General features: G+C 43.6%; 1 protein-coding gene across 1 annotated transcript; it reads left to right on the forward strand.

Annotated features, from left to right (window-relative positions):
- Positions 1-382: 382 nt before the first annotated feature.
- LOC122969723 lies at positions 383-15,469 on the forward strand (the record flags this gene model as incomplete). Its single annotated transcript, XM_044335665.1, is given in 12 exon segments — positions 383-813; positions 914-1,016; positions 1,110-1,213; positions 1,301-1,573; positions 1,689-1,724; positions 1,726-1,768; positions 1,884-1,951; positions 2,061-2,276; positions 10,601-10,735; positions 10,825-10,888; positions 11,011-11,078; positions 11,183-15,469. Coding segments are annotated over 11 exon segments (5,397 nt in total), but the record flags the coding sequence as incomplete, so codon positions are not given.
- Between the last annotated feature and the right edge of the window lie 17 nt (positions 15,470-15,486).

The raw sequence follows: 15,486 nt of genomic DNA on the forward strand, positions 1-15,486 counted from the left end.
TGAGTTGCGCTTTGGCAGTCGCCATCTTGGTTTGGCCGTTGCCATATTTGATTGTTGGAGTCGGAAGTGACCGTATTTGGACGAGGGGGTGGGGCAGACCATGGCGGTAGCTTGTTTAGCACGGTGCATTTACACCCTATTGTTATTAGCGAGAATGCCAATGTTGGCTAGCATAAACAGGCCTAAAACCGTAATCAGACTGTTTGATGGATATGTAATTACAACTAATTCCTAATAAGACTGTTTACCACAAGAGACCACAAGTTGCAGTTAATTTTAGTGAACTGAACACATTGATATAGCATGAGCATGTTATTCTAAATCTTATAGTAGCATTATAGAGGCTAAAGGTTGGTTTTGTGCTAGGTTGTGACTGAAAGGCTGCTTTGCAATATAATTTGTTAATCATGTTTTTGGGAATAAATTCATTATTAAAACATTGTATAAAGATATGGATCAATGTATTGTGGATGTTCAATATTTTATCCTTTTTTTAACACATTATTTTATAATTTTTCTACATAACAGCATGGCTTAAATAAAACGATGTTTATTCTTATATTTACAGATATCCAACTCTTGCCTGTGTGATCTGGTGCTCTGCTGGTTTGTCAGCTGTCACAAGCGATATTTGCACTATATCTGTGATTCTCTGATCTACAACATTTATACATATAGTTATTTAATTTATAAAGACACACATAACCTATTGATAATTGTCACACATTTACAGATTACACACACACACAGAACTACATACACTCACTCACACACAGTTTTTTTTAAATAAAAGTTGCCCATCTCACTGCCAAGGTAAGTTGAATCAATTTTGTGTGTGAATTCTGAATATCATTGGCACAGGCTGCAATGCTTTCTGTGTTAAGGTTAAATAAAAAGTAATTTGTCATTGCAGATGCCCCGTGCGAAGTCCCACCGTCGTGCTCAAGCAGCCAAGCGGAGGATTGCGGAGCGGCAGTCTTGGACCCCTGGGCCACCCATCCCCGAGTTTGTTGCTCGTATGTATAATGTATTTTTGAAGAGTTTCAATAAAATGTATCGATTTGCTAGGCATGTGTTGACATTCTTTACCATGATCAACGTTGTAACAGGGCGCGGTACTGGTTACCGCCATCGTGTGCGGAGATGGCGAACTTCCGAGCTGACCCACCGTCCCATCAAGTTCGTCACTCCAGCACAGCGTCCGGAGCAGCAGGTATTTGTCTTTTTTATTTAGAAGACATTGATGAGTGTATGGAGTCATGGTTGGTGTCTTTGTTCTAACGCACTGTCTCTGTAGCAGATGGTGTTCGTCGTTGGAGACTCTCACCTGCGGGCCATCGTGGACGGATTTGTAAGTATGCCACAGGGATCTTTGTCTTTTTCTTTTCTCTCTGTTCCAGGTGGAGCGGCAGCTGACCTGAGGACAGAGGTGATGCATGCTTCCCTCCCGTGGACCCCGGACGCGGTCTGTGTGTGTGCCCCGAGCAACAACCTCACTGCCAGCAGGACCATTGGTGAGGCAGCGTTGGACTTTGGTGCTCTCCTGACCACTGTCTGCAACCTCTGGCCCAAGGTGTGTATAGTTTTGTGAAAAGATACTGTCATTATTTCTTGGTCCTTAAGTGGCACATCTGTAAAGCACATGCTAATTTTAAGGACATAATTGTAATTTACTTTTTGCTCTGTAGGTGTTTGTGCTGGACTTCCCTCCACGCATCAACACGGATCCTGCTGCGTCAGGAGTACCACCGTGTCACAGCACGCATGGGTATGTAAAGTTTTGGTCATCTGCAGTTGTAATTAATATACTGTAAAATTTAACACAAATAGTTAATACAGGTGTTAAGATTAGAAGAAGTAATCATGTTTCACTTCTTTGTCAGGTCTCCCATATGTGTCTGTGGCAGAGCACCTCCCTCTGCATCGGTTGGAGCTGTGGTGCCACGACGGTGTAAGTACAGCATACTTTGTTGTAGTGATATGTAACATGGAAGAGTTTTGTTTTCCCATATGTAAGATAAACACATGTGATTAAAGTCTGCTGTTTGACTGTTTTTCAGGTGCACCTCAGCGACACCGATGGCATGCCGGTCATGGTGGAGGTGCTGTGGGATGCTGCGGTCCGCCAGCTGGTACTCCCTCCACCTGAGCCTCGGGTGTCTCCTCGGACGTCACCGCGTACCAGGGTTTCCCCCAGGCTGGTTGTGACGGGACATGTTCCCGTGCCTCGTCACAGCGACCCCTGGGAGTGGACAGTTGTTGGACGGGAGTGCAAGGTAGTGTGTTGTGCTAACTCATTGTGTGGCTGGACATTTTTACTGTATTGTTTGGTTGAGAAACATCTAAGCAATTCTCCTTTTTAGGGCCCGAGCACCGACCGGTGCGAAGCCCTATTGAAACTGAAGGAATTATTAGGGCCCGAGCGCTGACCAGCGCGAAGCCCTCTTGTTACCAAAGGAATTATTATTATTATTATTATTATTATTATTATTATTCTTATTATTATTAGGGCCCGAGCGCTGACCAGCGCGAAGCCCTCTTGTTTCCAAAGGAATTATTATTATTATTATTATTATTATTATTATTATTATTATTATTAGGGCCCGAGCGCTGACCAGCGCGAAGCCCTCTTGTTTCCAAAGGAATTATTATTATTATTATTATTATTATTAGGGCCCGAGCGCTGACCAGCGCGAAGCCCTCTTGTTTCCAAAGGAATTATTATTATTAGGGCCCGAGCGCTGACCAGCGCGAAGCCCTCTTGTTCCCAAAGGAATTATTATTATTATTATTATTATTATTATTATTATTATTATTATTATTATTATTATTATTATTGCGACTCTTTGACCTCAAATAACTTCTACAAACGTGTACCAAAACTCACCGAAATTGGCGTGCGCGTCAGTTCTGGTGAAAATCGCAGATTTTATGCGTCTCACAAAAAATGCGGGGAAAAATGGCTCGACAGCGCCACCTAGAAAAATAAGAAAAGCGAGCCCCACGATACAGATCGTCGTAGAACAATGAAATTTGGTGTGCTTATATATCATGACCAGACACACCAAAAAGTCTCTTGGAGCCATACCCTAAATCCAACAGGAAGTCGGCCATTTTGGTTCAAAGTTGCCATTTTCAGGCCAATTTTGCCGTTTTTAGCCCGCGTACTTTAACGAACTCCTCCTAGGGATTTGACCTGAGCAACTTGAAATTCGGTCAGTATCATCTACAGACCTGGGAGATGAAAAGTTATCAAAACGGTGAGTTTTCGACATTGTTGAGGGGGTGTGGTCGGGCGGCGAATTTCGATCCTTCGCCGTGAAAATTCAAACAGCCATAACTCCGGCATGCACGATCCTAAGAGACCCAAACCTTTTGTGCTTGGAAAGAGTCCCGTCCTGAACACATCCATGTGTCAATATTGGATGTAAGTCATAGCGCCACCTACTGGCAACAGGAAGTTACATGTTTTACACTTTGACGCTCTGTGGGTGGCACGGTGATGGGATCCACCTCAAATTTACTCAGAATAGCCTAAAGACCTTGGAGACGGTATATTATGAAGTTGGTGACTTTTCGTGGAAAGGTGTTGCCATGACGACGCGGCGAATTTCGATGTCTCGCCATGAAATTTCAAAGCCTTATAACTTGACTCCACATGGTCTGATCTTTTCCAAATTTCATATGCTTGTTAAGAGTCCCGGTCTGAACACATTTTCAGGCCCATATTTAGTGAGAGTCATAGCACCACCTACTGGCAACAGGAAGTATCATGCGTCGTTCTTTGTTGTATTACTCCTAGGAAATTTGGCCGATGCATCTGAAATTGACTCAGCTAAGATGTAAGACCTTGGTGATGCTACATTGGGTAGGTCATGACCCATGACCAAACGCCGTTGCCATGGCGACACATCCTTCGCCATGAAATACGATGGTGTATTTTAGGGATAAGGGATGGGTCTACAGTCACGAAACTTGGCACACATGTCTGGAGCGACACCAGCTAAAATCCTGGATAGGTCATTTGCATAGACGTGACAATATGGCTCAACAGCGCCCCCTTGAAAATTTCAAAATTGTAGCCCCGCCTTCCAGATGAACCTAGGAAAATGAAATTCGGGAGGCTAATGTATCATGTCAAGACGCACAAAAAAGCCTCTTGGAGCCATATCGTAAGTCCTACAGGAAGTCGGCCATCTTGATAAAAGTGGTCATTTTTCGCGTTTTTTTGACCATTTGGCATACCTTGTATTTTAACGAACTCCTCCTACAGAATTCATGGTAACGACTTCAAAATCAGTGTGTGTCATCTACACTAGTGTGTGATCAAAAGTTATCAAAACATTTACTTAGCATTGAAGCGTGTGGCCGTGGCGTGGCGTTGAGTTTTGATGTTTCGCCATGACAGGCGAAATTGCTATAAGTTTAGTGTAAATGCTGGAGTCTACACCAAACTTTACATGTTTGATAAGACTCCCAGCCTGAACACGTCTAAATACCAATATTCAGTCAGTGATGAAAACTGGCTCCATAGCGCCCCCTACCACATTTCAATGCAGCAGCACCTGCAGCAGGCAGAGTAGGTGATTGAGGATGTGACGTTAATTTCCCCTTGCACTGTCTGAAAACAGCTCAGGGGTCCGTTTCACAAAGCAGGTTCAACAAACTCTGAGTCTAATCCTGAACTCTGAGTTGATCTACTCTGAGATAGAAAACTCTGAGTTTCCGGTTCCAGAACAGCTGATTTGAGTCAGTTTAATCAACTCGGAGTAGTTTCACCTGGAGTTAAGCGCGTGCACCACAACTATAAAAAGCCAGCATAAATGGAGCCCCGATTCAACGAGTCACCATGGCAACGGGGAAGAGGATGGCTGCGTTTTTCGCCCCCCTAGAACTAGACATCTTAATTCGCTCATACGACGAGTTTGAGCATGTTTTCAGAAAGAAGTGCAACACCGCTGCGGCTGCAAAAGAGAGGGAGACGGCTGCTGCTCGGTCATTGCGTAAGTTTAAATGTAGTCCTTTGTAATCACAATAATATTACAGAGGAAAACTGCTTGAATGGTGGCCTATTAATTTATTTCATTTAGGTCCAAGCGCACTTGGCAGCAGTTTAGGATGAAATTTAAAAACATTGTTCAAACAGGTGAGACCTCGGCATAATCTCATGGGGGTACCTCATTTTGATCATGTTTTACATTGTAAAGTAAATATTAAGTGGCTGTTTGACTGTGCAGTTGTTTTATCCCCAACATAATGCTGGTTTCACACACATAAATGTCTTCTCATCTACATCATGTTCTGTTAAATAATTAATCCTATTTAAACTAACACAGACTTCTACTCAGCCAACAGAAAGAAGGCAGATGCCCGTAAAACGGGTGGTGGTCCAGCACCGCCACCTCTAACGGAGGCAGAGGAGCTGGCCCTAAGCCAGAATTTAGGAAGGCCAGTGGCTGGCTCCGACATTGTACAAAAAACTTTTGCAAACCATTTGCAAAGAAACGCAGCGCAACACACAATATCTGCTGGGATGTGAGAGCATGACTACGATTGGTAATGTTGCAAATGTAAAGACGGCTTAGGTTGTGTATGTAGATGATGGACTGTGACGTGAAATGGTACCACTCAAAAAGATAATGGCTGGAAATGCTAGAACATCTATGCGTGGTCTGATAACCATCTCTCGACGAATATTTAATTCTCTGCGCAGTAATGCTGCACCTTCATCCACGGGGTCGTTATCAAAAGGACATGCCATGTTAGTGAAAAAAAGTCGCCACTTACTGTGCCTAATGGACTTCTAATATACTGACTCTGATTTTTTTTTTAATTAATTTATTTTTTTTAATGATTTCTTTAAATGACAGACGGCAGAACTAGGCTACGCCAAAACTCGCCTGCTGCCTGAATGAATGAGGAAATCAAATGGAGTGTGTGGCTCTGAAAGAGGGCGGAGACTGAGAGAAACTCGAGGTTCATTGAGAAAAACCTGGTCCCGACCAGGTTAGATTCATAGAGTCTGTTGCTACGGTAACTGACCGAGAGCTTAAGTTACCCCTCTCTCTGAAACAGGCTAGAGTTATCCCTCTTTCTCTGGTTTGAGTTACCTCCCTTTTTGAAACGGAAAACTCAGAGTTTCCCTCATTTCAGGGTTAACAGACTCTGAGTTTTCACTAAACCTGCTTTGTAAAACGGACCCCAGGTCTGGGGACATCTATATGCCTGTGACAGAAGCCCTTCACCAGCGCCGAGCCCCGACATACGCAAGGACGCGAGGGCCCGATCATCGCTGCTTGCAGCTTTAATTATTCTTATTATTATTAGGGCCCGAGCACCGACCGGTGCGAAGCCCTATTGAAACTGAAGGAGTTATTAGGGCCCGAGCACCGACCGGTGCGAAGCCCTATTGAAACTGAAGGAGTTATTATTATTATTATTATTATTATTATTATTCCTCCGAAACAAACGCATTTTTGAGGGCCTAAACATGCACGAAAACTCATGAAAATTTGCACAGATGTCAAGACTGGCGAAAATTGCGATATTTTATGGGTCTCGAAATAAAGCGGGACAAAATGGCTCGACAGCGCCACCTAGAAAGTCAAGAAAATTGAGCCCCTCGATACAGATTGTCGTAGGAGAACGAAATTCGGTATGCATATGTATCATGACCAGACGCACCAAAAAGTCTCAAGGACACATAGCCTAACTCCAACAGGAAGTCGGCCATTTTGTATCAAAGTTGAAATTTTGCACCGATTTTGTCATTTCCAGCCCGCATACTTTAACGAACTCCTCCTAGAGATTTGACCCCAGGACTTTCAAATTCGGTCCGTATCATCTACAGGCATAGGAGATTAAAAGTTATTAAAACAATTCTCATTAGTCTTTCCTAGGGGGCGTGGCTGGGCGGCGAATTTCGATCCTTCGCCATGAAAAATGAAACGGCTATAACTCCGGCATACATGATCCTAAGAGAGCCAAACCTTTTGTGCTTCATAAGAGTCCCGCCCTGAACGGGTCCATGTGACAATACAGGATATGAGTCATAGCGCCACCTCCTGGCAACAGGAAGTTACATGTTTTACGCTCTGACGCCCTGTGGGCAGCACGGTGATGGAATCCAGCTGAAATTTACTGAGAATAGCCTCAAGACCTTGGAGATCTTATATTATGAAGTTGGTGACCCTTCGTTGAAAGGTGTTGCCATGGCGACGCGGCGAATTTCGATGTGACGCCATGAAATTTCAATGCCTTATAACTTGACTCCACGTGGTCTGATCTTTTCCAAATTTCATATGCTTGTTAAGAGTCCCGATCTGAACACATGTTCAGTCTCATATTTAGCGAAAGTCATAGCGCCACCTACTGGCAACAGGAAGTATCATGCGTCGTACTTTGTCTAATTACTCCTAGGAAATTTGGCTGATGCACCTGAAATTAAGTCAGCTAATAAACAAGACCTTGGTGATGCTACATTTGGCAGCTCATGACCCAAAACTGAATGCTGTTACCATGGCGACACATCCTTCGCCATGAAATACGATACTGTTTTTCAGGGAGAAGGGATTGCTCTACAGTCATGAAACTTGACACACATGTCTAGAGTGATGTCAGCTAAAATCCTATGTGGTCACTTTGAATGGGCGTGGCAAAATGGCTCAACAGCGCCCCCTTTAAAAAATGAAACGGCTATAACTCCGGCATACATGATCCTAAGAGAGCCAAACCTTTTGTGCTTCATAAGAGTCCCGCCCTGAACGGGTCCATGTGACAATACAGGATATGAGTCATAGCGCCACCTCCTGGCAACAGGAAGTTACATGTTTTACGCTCTGACGCCCTGTGGGCAGCACGGTGATGGAATCCAGCTGAAATTTACTGAGAATAGCCTCAAGACCTTGGAGATCTTATATTATGAAGTTGGTGACCCTTCGTCGAAAGGTGTTGCCATGGCGACGCGGCGAATTTCGATGTGACGCCATGAAATTTCAATGCCTTATAACTTGACTCCACGTGGTCTGATCTTTTCCAAATTTCATATGCTTGTTAAGAGTCCCGATCTGAACACATGTTCAGTCTCATATTTAGCGAAAGTCATAGCGCCACCTACTGGCAACAGGAAGTATCATGCGTCGTACTTTGTCTAATTACTCCTAGGAAATTTGGCTGATGCACCTGAAATTAAGTCAGCTAATAAACGAGACCTTGGTGATGCTACATTTGGCAGCTCATGACCCAAAACTGAATGCTGTTACCATGGCGACACATCCTTCGCCATGAAATATGATACTGTTTTTCAGGGAGAAGGGATTGCTCTACAGTCATGAAACTTGACACACATGTCTAGAGTGATGTCAGCTCAAATCCTATGTGGTCGCTTTGAATGGGCGTGGCAAAATGGCTCAACAGCGCCCCCTTTAAAATTTCAAAATTGCAGCCCCGCCTTCCAGATTAACGTAGAAAGATGAAATTCACAGGGCACATGTATAATGTCAACACGCACAAAAAAGCCTCTTGAAGCCTTATTGTAAGTCGAACAGGAAGTCGGCCATCTTGAAAAAAATGGTACATTTTCGCCTTTTCTTGGCCATTTCGCATACCTTGTATTTTAAAGAACTCCTCCTACAGAATCCATCGTAAGGACTTCAAAATCAGTGTGTGTCATCTAGACTGGTGTATGATCATGATGGTTTGGCCGTGGCGTGGCGTTGAGTTTTGATGTTTCGCCATGACAGAGGAAATTGATATAACTTGAGTGTACAAGGTTGGATCTGCCTCAAACTTTACACAACAAGTCACTGACAAAAGCCCTTCGACTGAGCGTCACTTCGACATGCGCTGGGGTGCGAGGGCCCGATCATCGCTGCTTGCAGCTTTAATTATTATTATTATTATTAGTATTCCTCCGAAACAAACGCATTTTTGAGGGCCTAAACATGCACGAAAACTCATGAAAATTTGCACAGATGTCAGGACTGGCGAAAATTGCGATATTTTATGGGTCTCGAAATAAAGCGGGACAAAATGGCTCGACAGCGCCACCTAGAATTGAGCCCCTCGATACAGATTGTCGTAGGAGAACGAAATTCGGTATGCATATGTATCATGACCAGACGCACCAAAAAGTCCCAAGGACACATAGCCTAACTCCAACAGGAAGTCGGCCATTTTGTATCAAAGTTGAAATTTTGCACCGATTTTGTCATTTCCAGCCCGCATACTTTAACGAACTCCTCCTAGAGATTTGACCCCAGGACTTTCAAATTCGGTCCGTATCATCTACAGGCATAGGAGATTAAAAGTTATTAAAACAATTCTCATTAGTCTTTCCTAGGGGGCGTGGCTGGGCGTCGAATTTCGATCCTTCGCCATGAAAAATGAAACGGCTATAACTCCGGCATACATGATCCTAAGAGAGCCAAACCTTTTGTGCTTCAGAAGAGTCCCGCCCTGAACGGGTCCATGTGACAATACAGGATATGAGTCATAGCGCCACCTCCTGGCAACAGGAAGTTACATGTTTTACGCTCTGACGCCCTGTGGGCAGCACGGTGATGGAATCCAGCTGAAATTTACTGAGAATAGCCTCAAGACCTTGGAGATCTTATATTATGAAGTTGGTGACCCTTCGTTGAAAGGTGTTGCCATGGCGACGCGGCGAATTTCGCTGTGACGCCATGAAATTTCAATGCCTTATAACTTGACTCCACGTGGTCTGATCTTTTCCACATTTCATATGCTTGTTAAGAGTCCCAATCTGAACACATGTTCAGTCTCATATTTAGCGAAAGTCATAGCGCCACCTACTGGCAACAGGAAGTATCATGCGTCGTACTTTGTCTAATTACTCCTAGGAAATTTGGCTGATGCACCTGAAATTAAGTCAGCTAATAAACAAGACCTTGGTGATGCTACATTTGGCAGCTCATGACCCAAAACTGAATGCTGTTACCATGGCGACACATCCTTCGCCATGAAATATGATACTGTTTTTCAGGGAGAAGGGATTGCTCTACAGTCATGAAACTTGACACACATGTCTAGAGTGATGTCAGCTCAAATCCTATGTGGTCGCTTTGAATGGGCGTGGCAAAATGGCTCAACAGCGCCCCCTTTAAAATTTCAAAATTGCAGCCCCGCCTTCCAGATTAACGTAGAAAGATGAAATTCACAGGGCACATGTATAATGTCAACACGCACAAAAAAGCCTCTTGAAGCCTTATTGTAAGTGGAACAGGAAGTCGGCCATCTTGAAAAACTGGTCAATTTTCGCCTTTTCTTGGCCATTTCGCATACCTTGTATTTTAAAGAACTCCTCCTACAGAATTCATCGTAAGGACTTCAAAATCAGTGTGTGTCATCTAGACTAGTGTATGATCATGATGGTTTGGCCGTGGCGTGGCGTTGAGTTTTGATGTTTCGCCATGACAGAGGAAATTGATATAACTTGAGTGTACACGGTTGGATCTGCCTCAAACTTTACACAACAAGTCACTGACAAAAGCCCTTCGACTGAGCGTCACTTCGACATGCGCTGGGGTGCGAGGGCCCGATCATCGCTGCTTGCAGCTTTAATTCTCTTTGTATTTTAAAGGCTGGAACACCTACGGTGCGACAGTCTGTCATCCCGTCCAACCCTGTGTGGTTCAGCGGTGCCATGTTGGATGCCATGGAGAAGGTTTCGCCTTCTTCTGCCTCTGACTGCACTGCTGCTCCAGCAGCTGGCCAGGTAACTTTCCTACAAATTATATGTGTATATACTGCCAAGAGCTAAACATGGAGTCAGCTGTTATATAGTACTGTTTTTTTTTCCTTTAGGCTTCCCCTGTGAAGCGTCAGATGAGAGGTGTTGCCAGGAGGAGCAGAGGAGGAAAGCGGCAGGTTGGTGTGGTGTTTTTTGTTTTGTTTTTGTTTCAATACTGTTTTTGGTATATCTTTGTACATATGCATGTTTAACGAGTGCATTGTTATATTGACTTTTTGTCCTTTCCTTTTCTTTACAAGTGCTGCCAACACCTTCACCTGCACGTGTGATCGAGTCTGCCTCCAGGCCCAGCCCAGCAGTGCAGCAGGTTTGTCTATGTTTAAATGTGAGACTTGTTATTGATGACAAACATCATCAACATTTCTTCATTTATTCTGTTTCTTAGTAAAACCTTGTCTTTACATTTCTCAGGTGGAGGCCGTGTCCCAGGAGTTCCTGGAGGGGTCTGCGGTGCCATTGTGTGCTGGTGTGGTGCCAGAGGTGGTGTTGGGGGAGGAGGAGGTTGCTGCAGCTTGCCCTGCCATGCCGATGGAGTCCACCGTCGAGGAGGGAGCACGAATGCCACAGAAGATCAGCAAAGCTAAGTCTAGTTTTTCTCCTTGTTTTTCTGTTTCAGATGATAAAGCAGCTCAGTTATGTTCCAACAGCAATGTTGTGGCAATGGTGGCTAAGAATAGCAGAGGAATTAAGCTAGTAAAGGTTGTAAGGGGGTCATTTCACCAAGGAGATGAGCAGTTTAAATATGGAGGATTGCAGTGTATGGCAATAGCTTTTGTCAGCTTAGCCAAACACACGGTGAGCAGTGTGTTTTCGTGGAAGAGGCATGATCTGGATCGCGCATTGGTTGTAGGTGATGAGTTGTACAGCAGTTTGCGTGACCATGGCATCTTTATGCATCAGTCGGGTCTTTTGTCTGTTCCAGATTTGCCACAGCAGTTAGTGATTGATGGACAGGTGCGTAACTTTACTTTTGGCGATGTGGTATTTGGTGAAGTAGGTGTGACTGATGGTGAACTAGTTGACTTTGGTGTGTTTGTCAGTCTACGCAATGGACTGGAGAGGATCTTCAGTCAGTACAGCGCATGTCTTCTGACACTGTGTGGTAACACTTCTGCCATCATCTGTGAGAATGGACATTTCGCTGTGGTCGACAGTCACTCACGCAGTAACTTTGGCTTGTTACACTGCAACGGTACAAGTGTGGTTTTGCATTTTGCATGTCTCGATGAATTGCACCACTACATCTGTTGTTTCGCAGACAGTGTCAGCTCAAGTCAGAAGCTGTACGAACTGTGTGGTGTTAGTGTTAGTGGTGGTGTAAGTCCAGTACAGTCTGGTATTTCTGTGGAGAGTTGTATCATTGATATGAGTACAGTGCCAACACCAGAGCCTAGCGTAGCTGCGAGTGTATCAGTGTCTGTCCAGACTTTAGCCATTGAGGTTAGCAGCGGTTCAGAGGAAGAACCAACAAGTACTTATGGCAGAAAACGCAAGATTTCTTCTCACACCTGCATGTCGAAGAAATCAAAGAGGCTTAATGTTAGTCAAATTAACTCAGATGTAGAATTTATTAGTGCTGTGAGGAATGAAGAGCTGGTCTTCTGTCCTCTTAGTGTAGATGTTTGTCAGGTTTTGTGTACAAAATTAAATGTTGACTTTGTGAAGGTCACTGGTCCTGTGTCCAAAGAAGTTGGGTTGACAGGTGTCCCATGTAGGAATGAGAAGATCGTGGCTGATGGTAACTGCTTCTTCAGAGCCATCTCTCAGGCTGTGAGTGGTTCACAGAAGCACCATCGTAAGATTAGACTGGCAGTATGTAAAGAGCTGGAGAGGAATGCAGGTAAATACCAGAGTATTTTGAGGAGTGACTATTCCTCTGTGTTAGAGTACATTCATCAGTCCAGGATGAGAACCGTTAACACTTGGGCCACAGAGGTGGAAATACAGGTTACTGCAGATTGGTTAGGAGTTAGTGTGTGTACATTTTATGGTGGACGTTGGCTGAAGTACACCAGTGACAATGACCTTTTGTCTGCAGAGTGCATTTATTTAGAGAACATCATGGACAAGCATTTTGAGAATGTTGTTTGTGTTTGTAAGCCTGGACTACACACTTGTTACGGTTACTGTAAAGTTAATGAAGTGACAGGTTACAGCATTAGGTCTAGAATGAAGGATATTGTAGACGGTGACAAGGCAGCAGTAGCATGTAAATTAGAATGTGCAGTTTCTGATAAAGGTGTTGATAGTGCTGATGTTGTGAAGGATGCTACTGACGTAAAATCAAGTAGTAAGTCATTGAGGTCAAAGTATATGAGCCATAAGAAAACGACACAGGAGAAATTGAACATGTTGATAAGGGAGAAACGTCAGTTAAGGATTAGAAAGATGTATCATGAAAATGTGCTGTTTAGGGAAAGGGCAAAATTATGGAGTGTAGCAAACTATCATAAAAATATACCACATAGAGAGAGTGTTAAAGCCAAGAGTAAATTAAACAGTATGGTGAAATATAAAGACAACTTCCAGCATAGAGAGAATGTTAAAGGCAAGAGTATGTTGAAATATAGAGACAACTTCCAGCATAGAGAGACTGTTAAAGCTAAGAGTAAAGTACATAGTATGGTGAACTATAGAGACAGCATCAAGCATAGACAGAAGGTTAAAGAAAGGAGTAGAGAACTGAGGAAAAGAAAGTATCATGATAGTTCTGAGTTTAAGCAGCAAGTTATTGCCAGTGTTGTGTTTAGTAGGAAGCAGAAGACAGAGAAGTCAGAAGATTTTGGTTTTGTTATGCATCAGTTTTTAGAGAAAGTCAGAGATGGGCCACATTTTGTGTGTTGTGTTTGTCATCGGTTGTTGTTTAGATCTCAATTGCTGAGTTGTGATAGGGAAGTGTATACTAGAAGTTCAGCAACAGCTGGCATTGCAGAAACGTGCATTAGTGAGAAGTTTTTGCATAGGTGTTCTGATGACTGTGTTGTGCCTTGTCAGTTGGTTTCATCTAGAGGGCAGCTTTGGATTTGTTATACCTGTCACAATAAGATAAGTAAAGGTCAGATACCAGCTGAATGTTGGGTTAATACTTTGATGCTTGATCCCATTCCACCTGAACTGGCATGTTTGAATAGTTTAGAACAACACCTGATAGCTCTGCACATTCCGTTTATGAAAATGTTGGCATTGCCTAAAGGAGGACAGAATGGAGTACATGGTCCGATTACATGTGTTCCAGCCAACGTAGTGCAGACGACTAATGTGTTGCCACGTTGTAGCATGGAAGGGTCTTTGCTACAGGTGAAATTAAAGCGTAAATTGACGTTTAAAGGACATTACGAGTATCAGTTTGTGGATACTTCACGTGTAAGACAGGCGCTAGAGTATTTAAAGAGGACTAATATGTATTACAATGACATTGAGTTTAATGAAGAGTGGGTGAATGAGTTTTGTATGCAAAAAGATGGGGAGAATGAGGAGGAGCAGCCAGCCAGTGAGGATGAAGCTGTCGTAGAAAAGGTAGAGGCCTGTCAGGATGATCAGGTTGTTAGTCATTGTCAGGTGACAACTCAGGCAGGTGGTGAGGTCACAGAACAGGCTGTAGTTGATGGTGTAGAGGAAACATCAGAGATAATACAAGATGAATTGTTACATGACAGACAGCAGCACTGCATGTTTCAGGACACTTGTCTTATGCCTATAGATATTGGTCAGGAAGCATTAGACCAGTATTTTGATGATATTGTAAACATTGCGCCTGCAGAGGGGAATAGTCCAGTTAGGGTGCTTTCTGACCACACGAATGAGGCTAAATGTTTCCCTGTGTTGTTTCCTCTTGGTAGTAAGACTTTCCATGACAGCCGCTCATATCGCCTAACGTTGTCTCGTTACTTTAATAACAGGATTATGCATGCGGACGGTCGTTTTGCACGTAATGTAGAATACATTTTCTTTGCCCAATACATGTCAGAGATAGATCGTGTGTCATCGAGTGTTTCTGTTGCGTTGCGCAAGGGTAAAGGTGGACAGAAGTCGCAAAGGATTAGTCCAGAAATGTTGATGGACGAGGAGTCTTTGAAGCAGTTGTTAAAGTGCGATGAGGGTTATAGGTTTCTTAAGCCAATTAGAGGAACTCCAGCTTTTTGGCAGTCAGTTCAGAAAGACATCTTAGCCTGCGTACGTCAGTTGGGGATCCCGACATGGTTTTGCTCGTTTTCCTCTGCGGATCTGCACTGGCAGAATCTTTTGACCACTATTCTAAAACAGGAAGGCAGGACACAGACTGTAGAGGATTTGGAGTGGGCAGACAGGTGTGAGTTGTTGCGTCGTAACCCGGTCACAGCTGCGAGGATGTTTGACTACAGATGGCATTGTTTCTTGAACGAGGTTCTCATGTCTCCTTCCCAACCAATTGGCAAAATCATTGATCACTTTTATAGGGTAGAATTTCAGCAGCGCGGTTCTCCTCATGTACACTGTCTGTTTTGGATTGAGGGTGCTCCCCAAATTGATAAAAACACAGATGAGGAGGTCGTTGAGTTCATAGATAAATATGTTACATGCGAGTTACCCTCAGATGATGATACATTATTGGACATTGTGTCATCAGTTCAAACACACTCGAAACGACATTCTAAATCATGCAGGAAAAAGAAAACAACATGTCGGTTTAATTTCCCAAAACCTGTTTCATCTAAGACGTTTGTTTGTAAAATAGA

This window comes from Thunnus albacares, chromosome 2, assembly GCF_914725855.1.
Source record: "Thunnus albacares chromosome 2, fThuAlb1.1, whole genome shotgun sequence".
Classification (NCBI taxonomy): domain Eukaryota; kingdom Metazoa; phylum Chordata; class Actinopteri; order Scombriformes; family Scombridae; genus Thunnus; species Thunnus albacares.